This window comes from Pyxicephalus adspersus, chromosome 9, assembly GCF_032062135.1.
Source record: "Pyxicephalus adspersus chromosome 9, UCB_Pads_2.0, whole genome shotgun sequence".
NCBI classification, from domain to species: Eukaryota; Metazoa; Chordata; class Amphibia; order Anura; family Pyxicephalidae; genus Pyxicephalus; species Pyxicephalus adspersus.
This window is the reverse complement of record NC_092866.1, coordinates 44175119-44196688: the sequence shown is the minus strand read 5'-3', so window position 1 is coordinate 44196688 and position 21570 is coordinate 44175119. Positions and strand designations below refer to the sequence as shown.

Here is a 21570-nt window from a genome sequence, read left to right as displayed (position 1 = left end):
ATGGATTGATGGACTGTGGAATGTCAGATAACAATTCCTAACAAGACTTTACAAGGCTGTCTAGAAAAGTTTGTCTCACCACTTTGGAATGGCAGCAGTCTTTGGGTATAAACTGAAGGAAAATATATAGAAGGTTTTATATACACATTACTGAGTGACAAATGTAAATATTCAGTTAAAAAAAACTAAAGGCTTATCCCCTCGTATAAACATTGCGTTTAACAGTGGATGAGAACCACGTGGTTGAGACATGTTGACTTGGCTAATAAGGAGGCTGATAAAGGTATGGTTCTAAATATAAGTGATAGGAGCACCATTCCTATTCTCATATATGCTATGGCAAGGTTCCCACCTAGCTCTACCTGTGACCTGTTGGGTTTAGTGGCCCTAGGCAGGCAGGAGGATCTGACCATGTTGAATACATATGATGTTAATGAGGTTTAGGCCATCCTCAGTGCTTCTAGCGCAGTCAGACATGGGTTGGTAATCCAACTACCTTCAAGCATCAGATGGCCTGGCTCACAAATATGTCAACTCGGCACAAATGAGTATCATGTTCACTGGCGTGGAAATGGGAAGGTGATAAAGATATTTTCCACCCTTCTTCTGAATACAAACTTTTTATTAATCTCATGGTATGGGATGTATCAAGTTGTGATTACCACTTCCTAAAAGGGTGGCAACTGCTCTCTTGCAATTCTGTTGGTCTGATGGAAATGAAGTGGTGATGGTCAGTAGCAATGACTGTACAGCCATTGCCACTATTAGGAAACCAACCATAAGAAATGCCATGTAGCCAAGGCTTTTGCCAGTACATGAAGAGAAGTAGTGGATGGAAGGAGTCTGCAGGCTATTAGCAGTGCACATGTTTTGTCATTGGAAACAATCTTTCCAGCGACAAAAGAGTGATTGAGATTTGTACAAACAGCGCTGTTCTACAGAGAGAGGAGAGGGAAGAATGAGCAAGGAGCACCCAACTGTGCTCCTCTCCATTGACTTGTACAGCTGTTATTTTCCGTTGGTTGTTCATGGAACCATCAGGGTCACTGTACACGTGTGAGATTCTCATCCGAGGAAAGAACAACCGTTCGCATCAGGCGATCATCTGAGGAGTGCGTTACTTTGCTAAGGCCATTGACATCAGATCCAAGATGGTAGCCCCTTAGCAGCAGTTTTATGCCTTTTGGATTACTAGACAAGGTGCAGGAGCTTTTACAGGTAAATACAATTAATCTGAAAGGCATATCTAAATTTATGAGAAGATTTTACTTGGAACAGGGTCTCTTGAACATGCAGACAAATATTTCCCTGGCATACAAATATTTTCCAAACACTCCTCTGTGTTTATAAATGTGGTCTAATTCTGATTATTTACTAATTTTGTACATTTTGGCTCAGAAAAGAATATATACACTGGAGGCAAACAAAGCACTCTGATTTAAATGATCAATCATCATCTAATATAATGTGGCACAAAATATGAAGTACTACGATCTCGGTTTGTTTGGTTTTCATCTGATTATTGTGTTCCCATACCTAAATACCTTCTATAATCATCAGAACCATCTGTGCTGTATGAAGTGTGAATCTTCAACACAGATTCACCAGGCCAGCATAAAAACATTTAGGGAATGCCTTTAAAGTGGAACTGTTACTTTACCCTGTATAGGTGAAGCAAAGGTTTTGGTTTAAAACTGAATTCCAGCCTTACCATGAAGCCTATTTTTGCAAAATCCCAGATATGCCCACCCCTCTTCATCATCTTTCCCACCAAGCCATCTCACAGGATCTAACCTTTTCTTTAGCAATGCACACATTTCAGATAATTGTGCTCGTCTGTGAAAATCAGACCTTGTTTATCAATTTATCAAGAAATCAAGAAAATCAAGCATTGTTTATCAATTCACCATGCCTGATTAATAAACAATCGATCAGCAACGTTTGCTGTTCACTCCAATGGAGAAGACTATATTGCTGATCCTCCCCCATCTTTTCTATAGAAAAGAACGGCGCTGTGTATGCAGTGCCCATTCATCTGTCACTAGAAACAATCACAAAAGATGGTTTCCAGCAACAATCCTCCGACATGCATTGGGCATTGGATTATTATTATTATTATTATTAGTATTATTATTGGATGAGATATACTCTCCTCCGACTTCTGAGGAACCCCAACTAGTAATGAGTGGCTTTGGATTTTTGTTTGTGGGAGTGATGGTTTCTTGGGGGGGTTTATCCTGGAGATCAGTTTAGATTTGCTCCTATGCTGAAATCCTATAGTTTTCTTTTTTATTGCATTCTCTGCATGCCATATGAATTAGAAGCTCCAGCTTTTGTCATTTCTGAGCTGATGAACTACAAGCATCATCAAGCCCTCTCCTCTACTATCTGCACTGCTCCCCCCCCCCATCTATTGGGTGCCTAATATATACATTTATGCCAGTGTTATATGTGGGTGTAAGCTAGGGTACATTTATGAGCACCCATTCCTTTTCCCTAAATGAAGACATAAATTGGACCCCCCCAGGGGCAGAAGGAAAGCTGTGGACAGTAATAGTGATGATAAATAACTTTGGAAGTCAAAAAATAGGGACAACTAGGCTAACATATGACTTGGCTCCATTACACAGAATTTTGGGCATGGCACACAGCATTAGCCAAGCGCAGGAGCAAATGTTCCTCCACTCAGCTGCTGGAAGTTGCTTGGAATTTGTAGGATGTTGGTATGATATTGTACAGCCAGGAAAGACCTGTGGAATCTGGGCAGTTAGGGGTATGGTGATCAATGTTTACATCAGTAAGCAGCAGTTTTACTTTGTGTGATCCTTAAGCCCAGCTTTAAATTGGGCATACAAGACCCAATAATTTTGAATACAGGCTCAGCTGTAATGAGCGATAAATTATCATATTGTGTAAGTAGGGGGCTACATGGATTTTTTTAAAACTTTTAAAAACTGGTTTGGTTGTTTTGGGGGGTTTTTTGGTGCTAGGAATTTGAGGCAAAAAGTTATTATTCTCAGGAATTCTATTGGTGAGAATTCTCCTTCTCAGTTCTTGTACCCATGCTGTGGCCGTTATAAGGAGTTTAACAGGAAGGTTGGGAATACCCAAAACTCCCCAGTAGTAGTCAAGAACTAGAAGGATGATCACACTTTTGGTTTTATAGGAAGTCGGTGACATAAAGAGTGCCAACTGAAACTAAATATCAGATCTGTATAGACTGGTACTTTAGCAATGTGCCAGTGCCAATAAATCTGATCCGTGATTGGAGGGTGATAATACTTCTAATCAACAGAACGCTTACTTTCCAAATGGAAAATTTGAGACCAAATGTTTTTCCATGGAAAGAAAAATAACCCCCCCTCCACTCCTAACTGCATCCACATATAAGCTGTGCAGTGGGGAGGAGATTGCACAGATCCAGGTGCTCTGATATAAGTCAGGCTGGACAGATGTCCTATCACCAATCCCTCTCAGTGGGATATCTGCTCATATAGGTCATGCAATCAGTCAGCCTAGCTCTCTAAAACATTTACAACGGTTGGTAGATGGTTGATTTTTTATTTTTTCAACAATGTTTGTAGTTAAAGTTGTATGAAAGTGGTTTAAATTGCCAGAAAATTACTTAAACAATGACCATACACATATCAGTGTGATTGTCTGATTTAAAATCCTATTTATTATTTCTTGTAAATTGAAAATCCTATTTTTTTAATAAACTGTAAGTTGAGGAATCCTTTATTGATAATCTGTTTGTGTGCTAAGCGACAGCTGAATGGGGATTCGTTTTTAATTGCAACTATGCATTCAATGTATTAAAGAGACTCTGTCATGAGATGAATGTAGTTAGATCAATACCATCCTGTAGAAGAATAAAAGGAATACTTACCTTTCTGACCTGGTAGAAAAATACTTCCCCAGCCCCTCTCTCTGTTCCTCCAATGACCTACTAATGACTTCCTCACTCATAACCTCATCACACGCATGGCTCCAAGACTTTTCTAGAGCTGCCCCAACTCTCTGGAATGGTCTTCCTCGTCCTATTCGGCTTGCTCCTACTTTCTGCTCATTTAAAACAGCACTTAAAACCCATTTTTTCAATCTTGCCTACCCGTCTTCTTCTGTCTCTTAAAACCCTCACCACTTCCCATCATTCCATATCCCCCCGCCTATTGTGTGATACTTCCCCACCTCCTAGATTGTAAGCTCTTCAGGGCAGGGTCCTCTCCTCCTGTGTCACTGTCTGTCATTTGCAACCCCTATTTAATGTACAGTGCTGCGTAATATGTTGGTGCCATATAAATTCTATTTAATATTATTATTAATAATATTAATAATCATAATATTAATAATAATAACAATAAATATAATAATAATAATAATGCAGCTATCACATGATCAGATTGAATAAAAATCTAAGTGAAGTCATCATTGTTTGAATCAGGTAAATATAATAAACATTTTGTAAATTTTTTGGACACATAAGCTTTTTCTTTTTCCTTTTTCCTTTGTGCAATAAATATATTATGTTTGTAGAAAGGAGCTTCTGATTGCTATCAATATTATTGTTGTTTGCCTTAAAGGTCCCATTTGGATTCTTTGTATCTTGATCAGTATAGTCAGGATGTGGCTTTTATGACACATTTTATTTGGCAATAGTCTTAAAATCAATTGAAGTTTTTTAATTCATGCAAATTCATAAAATATCGTAGGTTGCCCTAATTCTTTCGCACCAAAGTATTTTAAAAGGTTGGTGGTTGAAGGTTTCCGATTTGGCAAAATAAAATATTTTTTTTTTCAACAAAAAGTGGCAACAGTAAATATTTTTATGGGATAGAAATATGGAAGCCGATAGAACAAAAGACTGAATAATGTAGCAGGGCTATATATCTCTGTGACATAATGGCGAATGCATGTGCTGTGTGAGAAAGAAAGACTTGTGCAAAACAAAACAGCAATGATATGTATAAATTTATATATATATAAAAAAAAAGGTACAAATAAGGATAAAAAAAACAAATCAATAGCAAAGGTGGATGGAGCAGCTGTGGATAGAGCATCAGGGAAATATGTTTGCAGTGATACCCCAGAGAATGTGTAAGGGGGGAGTTAGACAGTGACATATTGTCACCCCCTCCCCTTCTCCAAACACAGGGCCAGGGAGGGTCCAGCTTCCTCTTACCTCATATCATCTCCCCCTGACTTCCCAACACAGGAGGAGGGGGAGAGGGAGCTGGAAACAAAAGGGGGGGAAGGCATCTGCTCAAACTTCCTGAAAAAAAAAAGAGAAAGGAGATCAGGACTACAGAGAGGAGAAGCGACCCAGTGAAGCAAGGGACAACAATGATCCAAGAGAACTGACAAAGAAAAGATACATTGGAAACTGATAGATTGATCAGAGCTGAAGGTGTGGTGTGGCTAAGAAGACAAATCTGCATACAAAGAAAGAAAGGGAACACAAGAGGAAAAGGTGAAGACAAAGCTGCGATAAGAGGATGTCCACCTCACTCGTGAGAAAAGATAGCAAAAAGAGCCTACAGAACCTGCTAAGGTGAGGAAGAACAATGGCAGAACATCAGAAACCTCATAACATCGACCAGTTCATGTATCTTCTGACCATTTATGACTTTTACAAACAACGTCATGCATGAGAATAATTTACCCCCCTTATTACTAATCAATCGCATTATTCGGTCTTTTCAAACTTTAATTTGTACCTACTAACTCTTAAATTTCCTGTTAACATTTATTGAGGAACATCGTGAATAGGATACGTGGGTGCTCATCTCTGGTTGTATGAGGAAACTTATAAAATTAACAAAGGGTGCTTGAAGTTATTTTTGAATGTTGGTGACTATGAAGTCAAAGTGGGTGATGGAGTACAGCCCAGTATAATAATACGTTACGGTTAGCTCATTAGCATGGCAGTACGGCGAAATTGTATTTGGTGAAGAACTGGCAATTGATGGGAATGAATGGGCTGGGAGGGCTGTAGCGATGGCGAGAAACAACATGCATGTTGATGAGGAGGAAGGAAGAATTAGCGTGGGGGAATGTGGAGAGGATGTGATGGAATGCCAAGATGTGCCATCATGGAGCAGTGCGTATAGCCAGGTACCAAAGCCTGCCATCCCCTCCACTGTACATAAGTATCATAATGGTTATTTGAAGCTGAAAAAAAATATTTCAGATTTGACTATAGAAGAAAACTGAAGCTGGGGACACACTTCTACAGTTTCAAGTATTTATAAATCATATCCAGGGATACTTTGCTTTGCTAACAAAAGTTTTGAGTTGGTAATCTTATGACGCTACTTTTGCACCATCATATTACACAGTGCTGTACAAAGTCCATAGCTGTCCCTCAAAGCAGCTCACAATCTATAGTCCCTACTTCAGTCATATGTCTTTGATACAATCTAAGGTCAATTTTGGGGGGTAGCCAATTAACTTAACTGCATGTTTTTGGAATGTGGGAGGAAACCAGAGTACTCAGAGGAAACCCCTGCAAACTCCATGCAGATAATGTCCTGGCTGAGATTTGAACCCGGGACCTAGCGATTTTGTAGCTACATCAATTTTTTTTCTTTATTTTTATCAGTAACACATTTCCTGTTCAAGAGTGACAACACTTACTCGCTCTACTATATAAAGGAGCAACGTTGTCACCCTTGGGCAGGATTTCTGTTTGCAGCAAGGAACAAAAGTAGCTGATGGCAGAGAGCACACTATTGAATAAGTATAACAATACACTTGGTATGTTAAAAATGAAAAACAAAAGGGTGCAGAAAAGAGAAGTAGGTCTTTCATGTACTTTAAGATTTGGCATCAACGTAATTCTCTCTTAATTAATTAAATCTTTATATACTTTTTGTTTTGATAAAAGGATTGTAGGCTTCAAACCTCCATTGAATATAACAATTATTTCAGTCCAGGAATTATGGTTCAAACAGGGTTGATCCATGTTGATGGAATGTGTGATTGTGATAGGGTTTTATAAGATAAGTCAGATCAATATTATGACTGGGGGTACAACGTGAGTTAGAATGAGAATGTGTTCTACAGGCAGTGTTAGTGTTGGGTGCAAGGGAGGGTTGGATAGAGAATTTGGGGGCTACTTAAGGCTACAGGGACTGTTAGGCTTTGTTCAGACTGGCTTTGATGGTGCAGAGCAGTTACCGCTTCCTCACGCCAGTGAACTGCTGCCTCGGAGAAGAGTCTTCAAAGTAGACAATAGAAAAAGAATGGGGGCAGTAGTGAGCCATTCAGTACTGACGGCCTACCGGCACATCAGCAAATGTTGGTTCTTTAAAAACCAGGGCTGCGCAGGATCATTTATTCCTGCTGTGGGTCTGAACCTGCCTACAGCAAAGTTTAGACTAAAAGTTAGTGTTAAGTTTACAAGGCTGACTTGGCATGAGGGCTAGTGTAAAGATACATGGAGGGTTGTTTCGAGGGTTAGGTCACAGGGGGGTTAAATAGGAGTATAGGTTATGGGGGGTGATATAAAGCTAAGTAATAGAATAAAGAGGGTTAAAATTTAGGAATATTGAAGGTTTGTGTTAAAGAGAGTGTTAGTGTTACAGGGTGTGTTTATTTGAGTGTTAGATTTAGGTCACAGGGGTGTTATAGTTATAGGAAGGATCAGTGTGTGTTATTATTATTATTATTATTATTCATAACCGGGATTTATATAGCGCCAACATAAATATGCAGTGCTGTACATTAAATAGGGATTGCAAATGACAGACGGATACAGACAGTGACACAGGAGGAGAGGACCCTGCCCCGAAGAGCTTACAATCTAGTAGGTGGTATAGAAGGCCACAGTTAGGGTTACCAAGAATGTCAATGTGACATGGAGGGTTATTAGAAATGAGGACCCTAGGGTGGGGCATTGGATTCTGGATTTTTATTTGTTAAAAACCACTAGTCCTAAAATCACAGCACTGGATGCTAATGTATCCTAACATTTGTTACATACCTATATCCTGGTATATATGTGGTAATGGTACTTATCACAGTTTGCTGTGCCACATGATTAATAAATTGTGATGATGCATTAATGACGATCAGATCTGGAATAAATCACTGGAGAAAAGCAGAGATCTCTGGCACAGAGTCTGTAATTCAGCAGCCAGAACGAAAACTTGATTGTTGGAGTGAGGTAAAGTGACACTGTGAGGTCTGTTACATCTTTAATACATCTTTAATCTTTTTGTAAACCCCCTAAAGATACAGTCGGTGATAAATGTTCTGGCAACATTCCAATGATCTTCAGACACTTGGGGTATGTATTTATACCCTGTGTCACTGCATGTTTGTACTGCTATGTCATTGCAATGCAGACATATGTGTACATTTGGCATGCAGTGTTGTTTCTTGTTTGTATAAGTTATAATGCTTTGTTGTATGGTCTAATATAAATGATGAGGGCAAAGTCAACCAAAAACCTGAGATTTATCGTGGCCATGTGTGGGCTAATATTTTTTGAGTATTGATTGCAGCTAGCAGGCCAACTGAAAATAACATTTATGAGCCACAGTGATTATTATCAGGAGCATAAATCAAAGGATCTAACAAATCATATTCAATGGGAGATTAAAACTTTTTTTTCGATAAGAGATTAATTTTTTTTTACAGATCATGCTTCACCGAATAATACCTGTCAAGTCAAGGCTCCAAATGTTTTACATGTTGATGAAACATGGACAGACCGATTCCAAAGTGCAGTAGAAAATACGGGCTTGATCCATTGTCTTCAGACACTTATATGCACATGAAAACGGAAGGTCATTTTAACCAAGCGTCAAATTTGTTTCTTTTATTGCCAGATAAAACACAAATCTCTTCAAAATCCTGTTGAAAAATTAAGAGGTTGCAGAAAAATAAAAAATAGTTTGAATCCAGTTGCTCTAGGGAAGCAAGAGACATAGCTAATGTGATCAATTTATAGTAAGGCTTTAGGGAAGGGGGTAGCTGGCAATAAAGATGGCCATCCATTTTAATGACAGTGTGTTTTATTAAAAGATTTCATTAGAAACATACAAAGATAGCCTTGTAGGCAGGATATAACCAGAGGGTATCTGTCTGAATTGCATCATGAACATACTTTCAGCATGGTTATGGAGAGTAGATGGGATAAACAAGACATGACCTATGAGCTATAGGATGAATGATCGTAATGGAAGTGAAGGGGGAGAGAGCACAGCGGGGTGCCGCTCCATCGTTCTCCCCCTCCCCTCTCCATACAGCAGAACAGTGCTGTATGTACACCGCTGGTTTATGGCTCGTGGAGTCGTTGGAAGGGATAATGAAATATGCTTTCTAATGACAAATATTGCAGGGGTGTACGTAGCCTAAAACTTGTCCATTGATTGTATGATTCATAGAAGATCTGCCATAGCTCTCTGCCAGGACTCGAGCCTGCTGTCCAATTTTGCTGAAAACATTGGAATAGGAATAAGCTATTCTCAAATCTATGGCTATTGGTTGCTGGCCAGTAGATGACAAGGTCCAGGCCAGGAACCTTTTTTTCTATCCAACATGCACAACCAGTACAGTGGACAATGATTGCTAGGAGGCTCCCCATGGAACATAATGTTCTTCACCAGCTGTTGCCTACCTTATTCACTGTTTGGGCTTCCGGTGCTCATCTGATGTAATTCAGTTCTCTCCATACTCTCTTCATTAGGAGTCCACGTGTCTTATTTTGCTACAGATGCATTAAAAAGTTTGAGTTGATTGATGCCCATACCACTGAACACTATTTCAGCCTCTTGAGCTGGTCCTTTAAAGTCTGTTGTGAAGACGGAAGTGCCATTTTCCATGGTTCCTCAAAGCTCTCACAGGTTCCTCTATCTGACCTCCACATCATTGCAGCAGAATGTTGTGGCATGGAGGTCACAGGGAGGAACCGGGAATATGAAAACTGGCACTCCTTTAAGTGTTTATTTCATGGTGTACTTTTTGAGATCACCTATATTGATATAAGCTGGGTTAGTGGCACAGTCAGTGGAAAGGGAATTTCTGTAGAAAGAAAACAATTACACTTACCGGTATAATAATATGGAACAGGAGACATCATAGGATGAAGAGTATTAGGGAAAGGTACAACATCCAGTTGACTTTCTGTCAACTCTACAGTCACAAGCCTAACCTAAAAAATGTGTTTTTACCTTAAATGGCTAGAAAAAATGCACACACCACACAATGCAAAATTTTACTCTTATTAGTGGCTTTTTTTTTAAAACAGCTTTTGTTTTAGGGTTGGTTCCTCTTTTATATGAAAGCACATTTATATGTATTGTATTACAGCCAGTATACTTGTAACATATTACAGTGAATCCTAGAGGGCTTATATGGTTACGTGTCAGTTCTTCTGTTTTTTATTCACACCCCTTAACAACAGAGGATGAATCAGCCTGTCACATCTGCAGAGTATTACACACTCATCTGCTCTGCAAAGAGCATCCCATCATTCATTTCTTTACGGCTTTGGATTATTCCATTTTATCTCTCAACAAGTCACATAAGGTATTACATCCTTTACAAACACCATGCCAAGAATTGACGGCTTGCTTGAAAGGTCAGCTGCTGGCATGTGTCCACCATAATTCCGGATGATGATGTTAAATTGAGAAGTTGGACTTAAAGAACCAGTAAATCACTAAATACTAGGTAAAGTGTATCTAAACTCAACAACACAAATGTAGTTTTTTTTTTCTTTCCATTATAATCCTACCAATGACACCTATTTTTTGGCAGCCACTCACTCACTGTACTAATGTGGTCAACCTAGGACAGGAAGTAAAATAGAACACCCCTTCTTATCTCTATGACATATGGCAATTGGTAGAATGATTGGCCTCTCATACACGTTTGTGCAGTGTTTCGGGACTTCCGATTGACATTGTCCAGATTGTAATGTCAGCGGCCAATGTAAACATGGTTATAAATGGCCCATTTCCCTGTGTTACATTTTGTGTAGAATAAACTATCCAGGGATTTCCTAGCATAGGTGCTAAGATTTACAGAATCTCTTGTTATCCGACAACTTGTTTGGAGATTCTCAGTGCAATGGGCAGGTCTTTCCTTTTTCTAATGAGGGAAGGAAGTAATTGACCATTCCGAACCTTCTTCTGTCTGGCTGCCAAGTCACAAAGTAGCTGGTACAGGCGTCTTTCAGGATGGGCAGATATGTGCCACTTTCTCAAGAAAACCATTTTCCTTTTTTTTATTATTAATATTTTCATTTTTTATCAAGCAAAAACATATGGCTCTACAAAGTACTTAGATGAGATAAATTATGCTGAAAGTTTACAGTGGCTGAGCTGTAAATCATTTGTAATCTGAATTGTTGGGTTAACTTTTGAATATGATTTTGAGTAGGATTTGGGTACACAGTGAGCACTGTAAATTCAAAGCCCATATTGTTCCTATTAGAAGCTAATGGTTACATGTGTGTACTGGCAGCATATTCACTGTATCATTATGGAGAAAATCATTCACCCCCCTGGACGTAATGGTCATGGGCCAGCAGGATGCAGATGCGTGAGAACACGCATGTGTACAATGCCAGAAGACACAGATTCTTGGGAGTGGATAGGGTGTGCAGGGGACACAGCAACTAATGTCACTGCTGCTCAGCTGCCAGTCTTATTATGCCAATAACACACCCGTCTAGGGGTATTAAAGAGGCCAGAAGCAAGGGGAAATCTCACTTTGTATTGCCTTTTAGATCAATGCAATATAAATAAATAGTAAACTGTCGCTTTGTATGAGAATAAAACATATTGGTTTATAGCCACTGTTCTATTAGCTTAGTTATTTATTACAGAAATATAGTCCTGTAATTGGTTGAGCAACAAACAGAATTCTCTACAGATATCCATACTATATTCCTAAATCCATACTGCTTAATTCAAAGCAGCAGTACAACAATGCAACACAAAGCACCAATTGTATTATTATTTTCTATGATTGTGTTGTTGAGTTTCATTAATTTTTTAGCCAGTTAAATTTATATAAATATAGCTATATTATGCAAGTCAATAGCCAACTTAGTAGTTCTGGTCCTTCTGTACAACATACTGGCAGCGAATAGTCTTCGCTTCTCAGGTGATTTCTCCAGAAAAAAACAAAAAACAATGTACACTTTCACACTTTTTTTTTTGTCTTATAACATCTGCACTCTAAACAGGGAGGCAGCCATAGCTGAAAGCACATAGCAATTGAGACGTACCTTCTGGATTTAATACTTTAAATCACAATATGAGAGTAAGTCCACATATTTTTAAAATGATATGTTTGGATGTACATATCGGAGAAAGGTAGTGGTGAAGCATTCTGAATGTATTCATAGCTACCCAACCTAAAACTAGGAAATTTGGTAAAATTGGTTCTTAAGTCTAAAACTGATCACTGGGACCCTGAAAGTATATCTTATACCAATGACAATATTACCTATTGGTATTTATTAAAAAAGCATGTAGTACCCGAGCATTGGTCTTATTTAGTATTTTTGTATTCTCTTGCAGACTAACCACTCAGTGGAGTGTCGAAGATGAAGAAGAGGCAGCAAGAGAGCGTCGTAGAAGAGAGAGACAACAGCAGCTGGGAAGTGAAGGACAATCTCCAGATGACTTAGATGAAGAGACCTGCACACAGACAGATAACCAGTAAGTGTGAAGGCAGCCATGTCCATTGTCGTTTACTAAAATACTCAGCTATTCCAATTTACTTGTAAAAGAACAATCAGGGATAAATTCTCTGGAAAGACAATAACTATCGACAAGCTAGAAAACTTGGTTCTTATGATCGCCCTGAGATAATCCAGCACTAGTGGTGTCTACATTTTCCTTTTCATGGCTTAACATGAACACTCAGCTTAGCCAAACATTTGGGTCCTTACAGTGCTCTAGCTGGAAGACATCTAAAGTTGTTTGCCTTGGTGAAGGATCAATCATCTGACAACCTATAGCAAAACCTTTGTTGCTGAACAATTGTTTTGGATCTTTTGTTGAGTCTTAAGCTACGTACACACTTCCAATTATTATCGTCGGAAAACGAACGACGAACGTTCCTGCACGATATATATGAACGATCGTATAGCACGGATCCATTCTCAGTGCAATGGGCAGGTCTTTCCTTTTTCTAATGAGGGAAGGAAGTAATTGACCATTCCGAACCTTCTTCTGTCTGGCTGCCAAGTCACAAAGTAGCTGGTACAGGCGTCTTTCAGGATGGGCAGATATGTGCCACTTTCTCAAGAAAACCATTTTCCTTTTTTTTATTATTAATATTTTCATTTTTTATCAAGCAAAAACATATGGCTCTACAAAGTACTTAGATGAGATAAATTATGCTGAAAGTTTACAGTGGCTGAGCTGTAAATCATTTGTAATCTGAATTGTTGGGTTAACTTTTGAATATGATTTTGAGTAGGATTTGGGTACACAGTGAGCATTGTAAATTCAAAGCCCATATTGTTCCTATTAGAAGCTAATGGTTACATGTGTGTACTGGCAGCATATTCACTGTATCATTATGGAGAAAATCATTCACCCCCCTGGACGTAATGGTCATGGGCCAGCAGGATGCAGATGCGTGAGAACACGCATGTGTACAATGCCAGAAGACACAGATTCTTGGGAGTGGATAGGGTGTGCAGGGGACACAGCAACTAATGTCACTGCTGCTCAGCTGCCAGTCTTATTATGCCAATAACACACCCGTCTAGGGGTATTAAAGAGGCCAGAAGCAAGGGGAAATCTCACTTTGTATTGCCTTTTAGATCAATGCAATATAAATAAATAGTAAACTGTCGCTTTGTATGAGAATAAAACATATTGGTTTATAGCCACTGTTCTATTAGCTTAGTTATTTATTACAGAAATATAGTCCTGTAATTGGTTGAGCAACAAACAGAATTCTCTACAGATATCCATACTATATTCCTAAATCCATACTGCTAATTCAAAGCAGCAGTACAACAATGCAACACAAAGCACCAATTGTATTATTATTTTCTATGATTGTGTTGTTGAGTTTCATTAATTTTTTAGCCAGTTAAATTTATATAAATATAGCTATATTATGCAAGTCAATAGCCAACTTAGTAGTTCTGGTCCTTCTGTACAACATACTGGCAGCGAATAGTCTTCGCTTCTCAGGTGATTTCTCCAGAAAAAAACAAAAAACAATGTACACTTTCACACTTTTTTTTTTGTCTTATAACATCTGCACTCTAAACAGGGAGGCAGCCATAGCTGAAAGCACATAGCAATTGAGACGTACCTTCTGGATTTAATACTTTAAATCACAATATGAGAGTAAGTCCACATATTTTTAAAATGATATGTTTGGATGTACATATCGGAGAAAGGTAGTGGTGAAGCATTCTGAATGTATTCATAGCTACCCAACCTAAAACTAGGAAATTTGGTAAAATTGGTTCTTAAGTCTAAAACTGATCACTGGGACCCTGAAAGTATATCTTATACCAATGACAATATTACCTATTGGTATTTATTAAAAAAGCATGTAGTACCCGAGCATTGGTCTTATTTAGTATTTTTGTATTCTCTTGCAGACTAACCACTCAGTGGAGTGTGGAAGATGAAGAAGAGGCAGCAAGAGAGCGTCGTAGAAGAGAGAGACAACAGCAGCTGGGAAGTGAAGGACAATCTCCAGATGACTTAGATGAAGAGACCTGCACACAGACAGATAACCAGTAAGTGTGAAGGCAGCCATGTCCATTGTCGTTTACTAAAATACTCAGCTATTCCAATTTACTTGTAAAAGAACAATCAGGGATAAATTCTCTGGAAAGACAATAACTATCGACAAGCTAGAAAACTTGGTTCTTATGATCGCCCTGAGATAATCCAGCACTAGTGGTGTCTACATTTTCCTTTTCATGGCTTAACATGAACACTCAGCTTAGCCAAACATTTGGGTCCTTACAGTGCTCTAGCTGGAAGACATCCAAAGTTGTTCGCCTTGGTGAAGGATCAATCATCTGACAACCTATAGCAAAACCTTTGTTGCTGAACAATTGTTTTGGATCCTTTGTTGAATCTTAAACAAAGATTTGCTCATGTTTGGCCAACTTATCTCAGCCTTCTGGACTTCCAGGAAAAATGCTGTTGAAGTGTCTCAGTTTGAATATCAAACCTGCAGCTTTTTGTAGTCTTTCAATGCTAATCTTTTGTTTGTATTTGTATCAAGTTAAAATGGGATTACTGCATCATCCTTCCTTTCAGTGAATTCTTCCTGCATGTGTTGTCAAGCTGGGAAAAGGGTTTGTTTGCTGTCATTCTGCGATTGCTTAATCTACAGCTGCAGTTCCAGAGGTTTACAGGAGTTTCTCCAAAAGTTTCCAGTGTTATAATTTCTTTCCTTATGTGCCAGCAAATATATCTAATTTTTATGAGATGGAAAAAAAAATATTATAACTCAAAGTATGTAGCAGGATTGGACTGGGGAAGTGAGAAAGGCCCACCAGAATGCATTGCTCTCTCAGCACAGGGGTATTTTACTGCCAGGGCCAGGGACTCACAAAGAACATAATTTGGGTGGCATAGGGAACTAACAGAATTAGTTTGTGTTTCTCTTGTGGTGGCCCTAATTGCCCTTAACTGACCCTGTATGTATTCATATGATGGACCTTTTACACCCCCATGCGATCAGATTATAAAGAATATGACAAAAAGTGCTTTTTCTGGACAACTGCTAAACAATCATTAAGGCTAGGTACACACAAGCAATTGTTCTCATCCCATAATCGGCTTAGGGCCAATATTGGATGAGAATCTTACGTGTGTACAGCTCATGACATCCATCGCCTGAACGACCATCCTGGCGAATCCATGGACGATGAACGACAAACGATAGTAATGTAAGTGAAGGGAGAGAGATCGCAGCGGGATGCCGCTCTATTGTTCTCCCCCTCCCTTCTTCATAGAGCAGAATGGTACTGTATGTACAGAGCTCGTTCATGCATCGTGCAGTTGCATCATGAAAGATCCCTTCCAACAACAATTATTGCACGCCTTAGAACCTGAACTGAGAGTGTACTGCAATTAGTTAAACAAAACATATTGTATAGTAAAGTTTACAATAATCCAAAACCAGAGAGGCAGTTAGGGAAGAAATAGTGCTTTTAGCTAAATGAGGCACAGTTAGGTACAATTCAGACATGCTCAATGCAAAATGTTGACATTATTCTATATATCACCGAGCTATGTGATATCAAGAAATTGTTTGAAATAAATAATGCAATAATTTATTTTAATATTTAAATTCTAAAATATTTTGACAATCAACAAAAACAATTTATGTGATGGAAATGAAGAGACGAGAAGGAGTCCAAACCAGAAGAACCACCTATAGGGTGACCACGCTGTTCCTCTATAGCTAGAGTCCTGTATATGAGTATTTTCACAAAAGAAAGTTTGTTAGTAGCAGGATCACCAGGTGAAAATAATAAAAGAAAAGAATGAAAACAAATGAAACAGCCCCCACATCTAAGTCCTGGCAGTATACAATATATTTCATTGTTTAAATACACTTTTGATTTTGGGCAGCTGTTTTTATTTAGGAATTTTCTAGCAATCACATGTGGTCAGATGGTGCCCGTATGCCCGTACCGCTCTGATTAACCACATTTAGCTGGGTAACATTGAAACAGATGGGGTTGATTTTTCTATTTTTTAATTCTTTAGGCATTTTATTGGAGTAGCATTGCCTTGCAGTTTTTCAGATCTGCTTATTGAGTGCAAAAAAATGCCAAATTGTGCCCGAAATCTTGAGATCTAAAAACTTGCTGTGTCCTCTGCCTCTGCACAAATATGTTTGTGGGGATGATGAAAGGAAGGGGGGATGAGGAGAGGTCTATGTTTTTGTGGTCTATGATCTGGCAGAGCTGACAGCACATACTAAGGTATTCAGAGGAAGAAGATAGCAACATTGTTAAACATTGTCAACATTATTAAAAAACCAAAGGAGATGTTTCTGTTTTCTGCAGATGGCAATAGTTGAAGTGCAGATGTGAGAGAAGTAAATAGTTTTCTATGAAGTCATATTTGTGTTCTGTGCTTTGCAGTGTGGGGCTGAAGCCAGCGGGTCCCTGGGAGACAGAGGAGGATGAAGGATTCAGTGACTGGTCTCAGAAACTAGAGCAGAGGAAGCAGAAAGGAGCTGCGCAGGCCGCAGAGGAGAGAGAAGAGCCGAGATTTACAGAAGAGAAACAAATGGAACAGACCAGAGTTGTGGAGGAGTTCCATACATACAACACAGAAGCACAGGTGGAGGATGAAGATGAAGGGACAACCCGTAATGAAGAAGTGGAGGTACAGAAACATTTGATGCTATACCTAAGATTGATCATAGACTTTTGGGGGTGGTCAGAAAGACACAATGTAACCATCCTGATCTGCCTATGCATGTGGCCATTATTTATGAGATCAAACTTATGCAAATGCAAACTAATCAAAGACATAAAGTGGTTGTTGTGTCTTACCAGGAGATATAAAAAATAATAGCTTTCCATAGCATGTTCCCATTTATTCTTTTAATTCAGTCTTCAAATATACTGTATCAAAGCCAACTTATTGCCAAGTTTTGACTTCAAAGTTATCCGAATTCCATTGGTTGAGTGGGTGGTGGATCACATTTTGTAGCAATTATTTGTGATTTCTGACCAAAAATTTTAGAAATCAACTGAAAATTATCATCAGTATTACCAGCTTTGTGCTGGATTTATGCAAAATACTATTAACCTTAAAGCTTGGCCCGAGTTAGAGACAGAGCAGAAGGATGAATGAATTTAGTGTCACTCAACAATAATTGGAAAAGTTATTATAAACTTTATGATCAGCAGATTACTATGATCCCTATTTAATGTACAGCGCTGCGTAATATATTGGCGCTATATAAATCCTGTTTAATAATAATGATCAGTAGTCACCCCAGAGAATACACTGATCTTATCAACATGTTGTCTATATCTGCCTAAAGCATGTTGAATGACTTCCATCTCAAGTCTATTGATCCCATGATCAGTGTATTTTTACACCAATGTCATCAGTGGGGAATAAAAGAATGTTTGAGGGTAACAAAGGATGTATTTTAAACAATGTCCCACAAAGTGCTATATCCTTCCACATGCAAACATTAACATTGCAATTATAGAATCATTTACATAATAATGTTCTTTCCATTCATTTAAAATATTTTCTATCAATTAGATGGAAACATTTAATAAATCAAAAATCAGATCTATAATTTATACCCAAATAGACAGGTATATTTTTTCAGTACGCTGAAAATGTATTTGCTTCCAACAGGCAAATGAGGAACCAGAATCCTGCACAGAAGAGACAGGAGTCATTTCTTCCAGCCAATGGGAAACAAGGTAAAGTTGTTACACTTCATATCATAAAAAGTACATTATCATAATCTTATAGGTTTCCAATGCAACCAAGCAAATGTTTCCCCTTATTTTAGGATAATGGGTAAAATTAATGGTGTAACAATAGTCATTGCAGCCCATGCAGCTGCTTTGGGCCCTGTGCGGGAGGGGGTCCTAAGAGGAAATCTGTTACAGAAAAATAAACATTGAAGTTTCCTTTATGTATGGGCTGGAGTCCGGGTTATCACTGGTCACAGATCCCCCACTGTTCAGTAAGAATCATTTACTTATCAGTTTTATAAGCATAGATCTATTGATCTCAGAACTTCCGCTATGTCCCTAAATTAACCTTATATCCTAGTCATCAGTTTTTCCCCAACTAAAACTTTATAGGACAGCTGAGGGTTGTAGCAGATTTTAACATTATGAAGTATTTGTGTGAACAAGCATAGAATTAATACATTTAAAAATATATATAATTATGGTTAATATTATTTTTGCAACTACAATAATATCCAAAGCACTGCTCCCTCATATTGTACTAGTGTGAGTATTGCGACAACTTTTCTGTTGCCTGTCCTAGATTTAGGTATTAGGATCATTGACAATACTGATAAAAAAATGACACTGCAAGCATCTAAAGAGTAAGTTTGCTAGGGGCCCCATCAAAATTTTCCAATGGGGTCTATGATAGTTACACCCATGGCAAGAACATTTAAATATTTTAGACTACATTAGAATAGGATGTCTGGAATATATTTAATAAAAAATCATATATCCTGATGCAAAGGGCCTGATTTAATAAAGCTCCCTTTGACTGGGACAGATACACTTTCATCTGTGAACTTGGGTGATCCAGCAAAGTTGGAATGAATCTGGTCCAGGGTTGAAAACATTAGATAACAAATAGCAAATGACTTTTAGGAAATCCATTCCAGGTTTGCTAAATCACCCAGCTTCACTGATGAAAGTGTATCCTCTTTTTGGAGAGCTTTAATAAATCAGGCTCAAAGTGTTTAATACAATTTTCATAATTCCAAACAAGTTTCAATATATACATATAAATATATTGTTCTGTTGAGGGTAAAGGCACAGAGTGATCAGAAGGGGACAATGAATGGCACAGAGTGATCAGAAGGGGACAATGAATGGCACAGAGTGATCATGAGTGATTTTCAACAATAAATGTGTACTGTAGTCTTCTTCATGGAAAAATAAGACATCCCCCTGAAAATAGGACCTAGGAAATATTTTGTCATTTCAAAAAATATAAGACAGTGCCTTATCATTGGGGAAACAGGGTATGCATTGCTGATATCAGACAGTAATTTTGTTCAACACTTATTATTTGATCAAGTGGATTGTTTCATTTTGGGGGAAGACAGAGTTGGGTGATTTAGAAAGAAGAGAGAAAGCAGGCATGACACCGCTCCGACAAATGATAGGACTTAGTATACAGGATTTATGAAATAGTTGGTGACAATTACTATGTCCTTGGGTGTTTGCTTCAATATTCAGCCAGTAGACAGTGGTCACAAGGTTTGGAGATAACATACCAAACATAAAAAAACATTGAGAAGAATGGGAAGTCCAGAATGCCATATACATCAGAACACAAGAAAAAACCAATGACAAGGAGCAGAAATAGGGCTCAAAGCTGATACACCATACAGAGCACAGTGTGCACAGAGTGTGTAGCACTGTATGCAGCAGATGGTATTGTGGAGATCAAATGTCACAGCACAGCTACTTTGCCCCCTGTAAGTTGGCACATTGGTTGTGTCAGATGATGTGACTTATGTTGTGGTAGAGTAGAGGGAGAGGTAGGTGTCAGTGGAGTGTGGGGAGATATATCATGGATGACAGAAATTGGGGTGCAGGAGTGATCTTGCTGCTAGTATATCACAATATAGACAGTTGTCCTCTACCCTGCAACAAGTCAGCCAGGATCAGTGGGGGTCCAGCAACTCAGGGAAAGGTTCTATTAGTGTGGAGTAGAGAGAAAATCTGTTGGTTATGAAGAATCGCTGGTTAGCATCAACTGTTTTATAATTTTCCTTACCCATGTTCCTCTATTTGACTTGTAGGTATTAGCTGCACAATATGTACAATAGGGATATACATGAGTGTGAACTTTAAAAAGACTTTTATTCTTTCCTATGTGTCTTTCTTTTCTTGGCCAGGTGTATTTGCACTGTGATTGGTATAAAACATTTTTAACATATAAGCCCCATATATGAACAAAACTTTTGCTATCTCAATTTTAGCCAATGGGATTCAACCTTACACACATGTGTGAACTAACATTAATATAATTAGTGGTAATCCTCTGACTTTACATTAACATACCTATTTAATTTTTCATTTCACATAGAAATCCTTTTCTTTTCAATGTGGCTTGTTCCAACCTATGTGCTGCAGTCTATCTTGTTTTCAAAGGGAACCTATAACAACCCATTCACACCTACATGTTTGTGTACAATGTGCTCACCTAAGTGTTAATGACCTATAATGGTCCTTTATATTAATAGTACAGAGGCCTTGAAAGTGAAGTATTACTGCGAGTGTTATAGGAGAAAAAAGAATTGTATTATACAGTACATTTGAATATTAATTATCCCATTTCGGTTTGGTACAGACAGAACAGTACCAGGATCAATGGGCATCAGATAAGGTGGAAGATCGGAAGCAATCAGTGAGCAGTGAGGGGGAGGAAGATGATGACTCCATCACAGTGAAGGTGATTTTACCTCTTACATTTTTCTTCAAACTGGATACATATTCCTGAGTTTAATTTCAGATAAATATTCACACTAAAAGAAACTTTTCTGGTTTTTGTTTTAATTTGTTGGTGCCTCCAATAGGAAGTAGTGGGTTCTGCCAAGAAACATTGGGCCTCCTAAATCAAAATGTGTCAAATATTAGTTAATATGGCTTCTCGGCACCAAATCATAATTTTCCAAATGGCATTTTCAGATGTAGCTTTAAATGTGAGTGGTGTCCATAAGAGAACAAACACAGTTCCTTTATATTACAGTTTATTTAAAGCTAAAAAATAAACCCTTCCAAGGGCAGCAGTTTTTTTGATCACAAAAGGACTTGGAAGAGGATCTCAGTTACCTTCCTGGCTGCCTTCAAAGCTAAAGGCTATCAGA

At 38.3% G+C, this 21570-nt stretch overlaps 2 protein-coding genes across 2 annotated transcripts in view; both read left to right on the top strand.

Moving 5' to 3' along the window:
• The window catches only part of MRPL23 (mitochondrial ribosomal protein L23), a 706510-nt gene that overhangs the window by 606720 nt on the left and 78220 nt on the right, over positions 1-21570 (top strand). The window lies entirely within an intron of this gene.
• The window catches only part of LSP1 (lymphocyte specific protein 1), a 53843-nt gene that overhangs the window by 18071 nt on the left and 14202 nt on the right, over positions 1-21570 (top strand). Inside the window, exons 2-8 of the mRNA XM_072421530.1 lie at positions 12540-12683; positions 13531-13608; positions 14594-14734; positions 17108-17354; positions 18351-18418; positions 20226-20238; positions 21054-21155. Of these exons, the coding sequence (XP_072277631.1) occupies positions 12540-12683; positions 13531-13608; positions 14594-14734; positions 17108-17354; positions 18351-18418; positions 20226-20238; positions 21054-21155 (793 nt within the window). The remainder of the gene's footprint in view (positions 1-12539; positions 12684-13530; positions 13609-14593; positions 14735-17107; positions 17355-18350; positions 18419-20225; positions 20239-21053; positions 21156-21570) is intronic.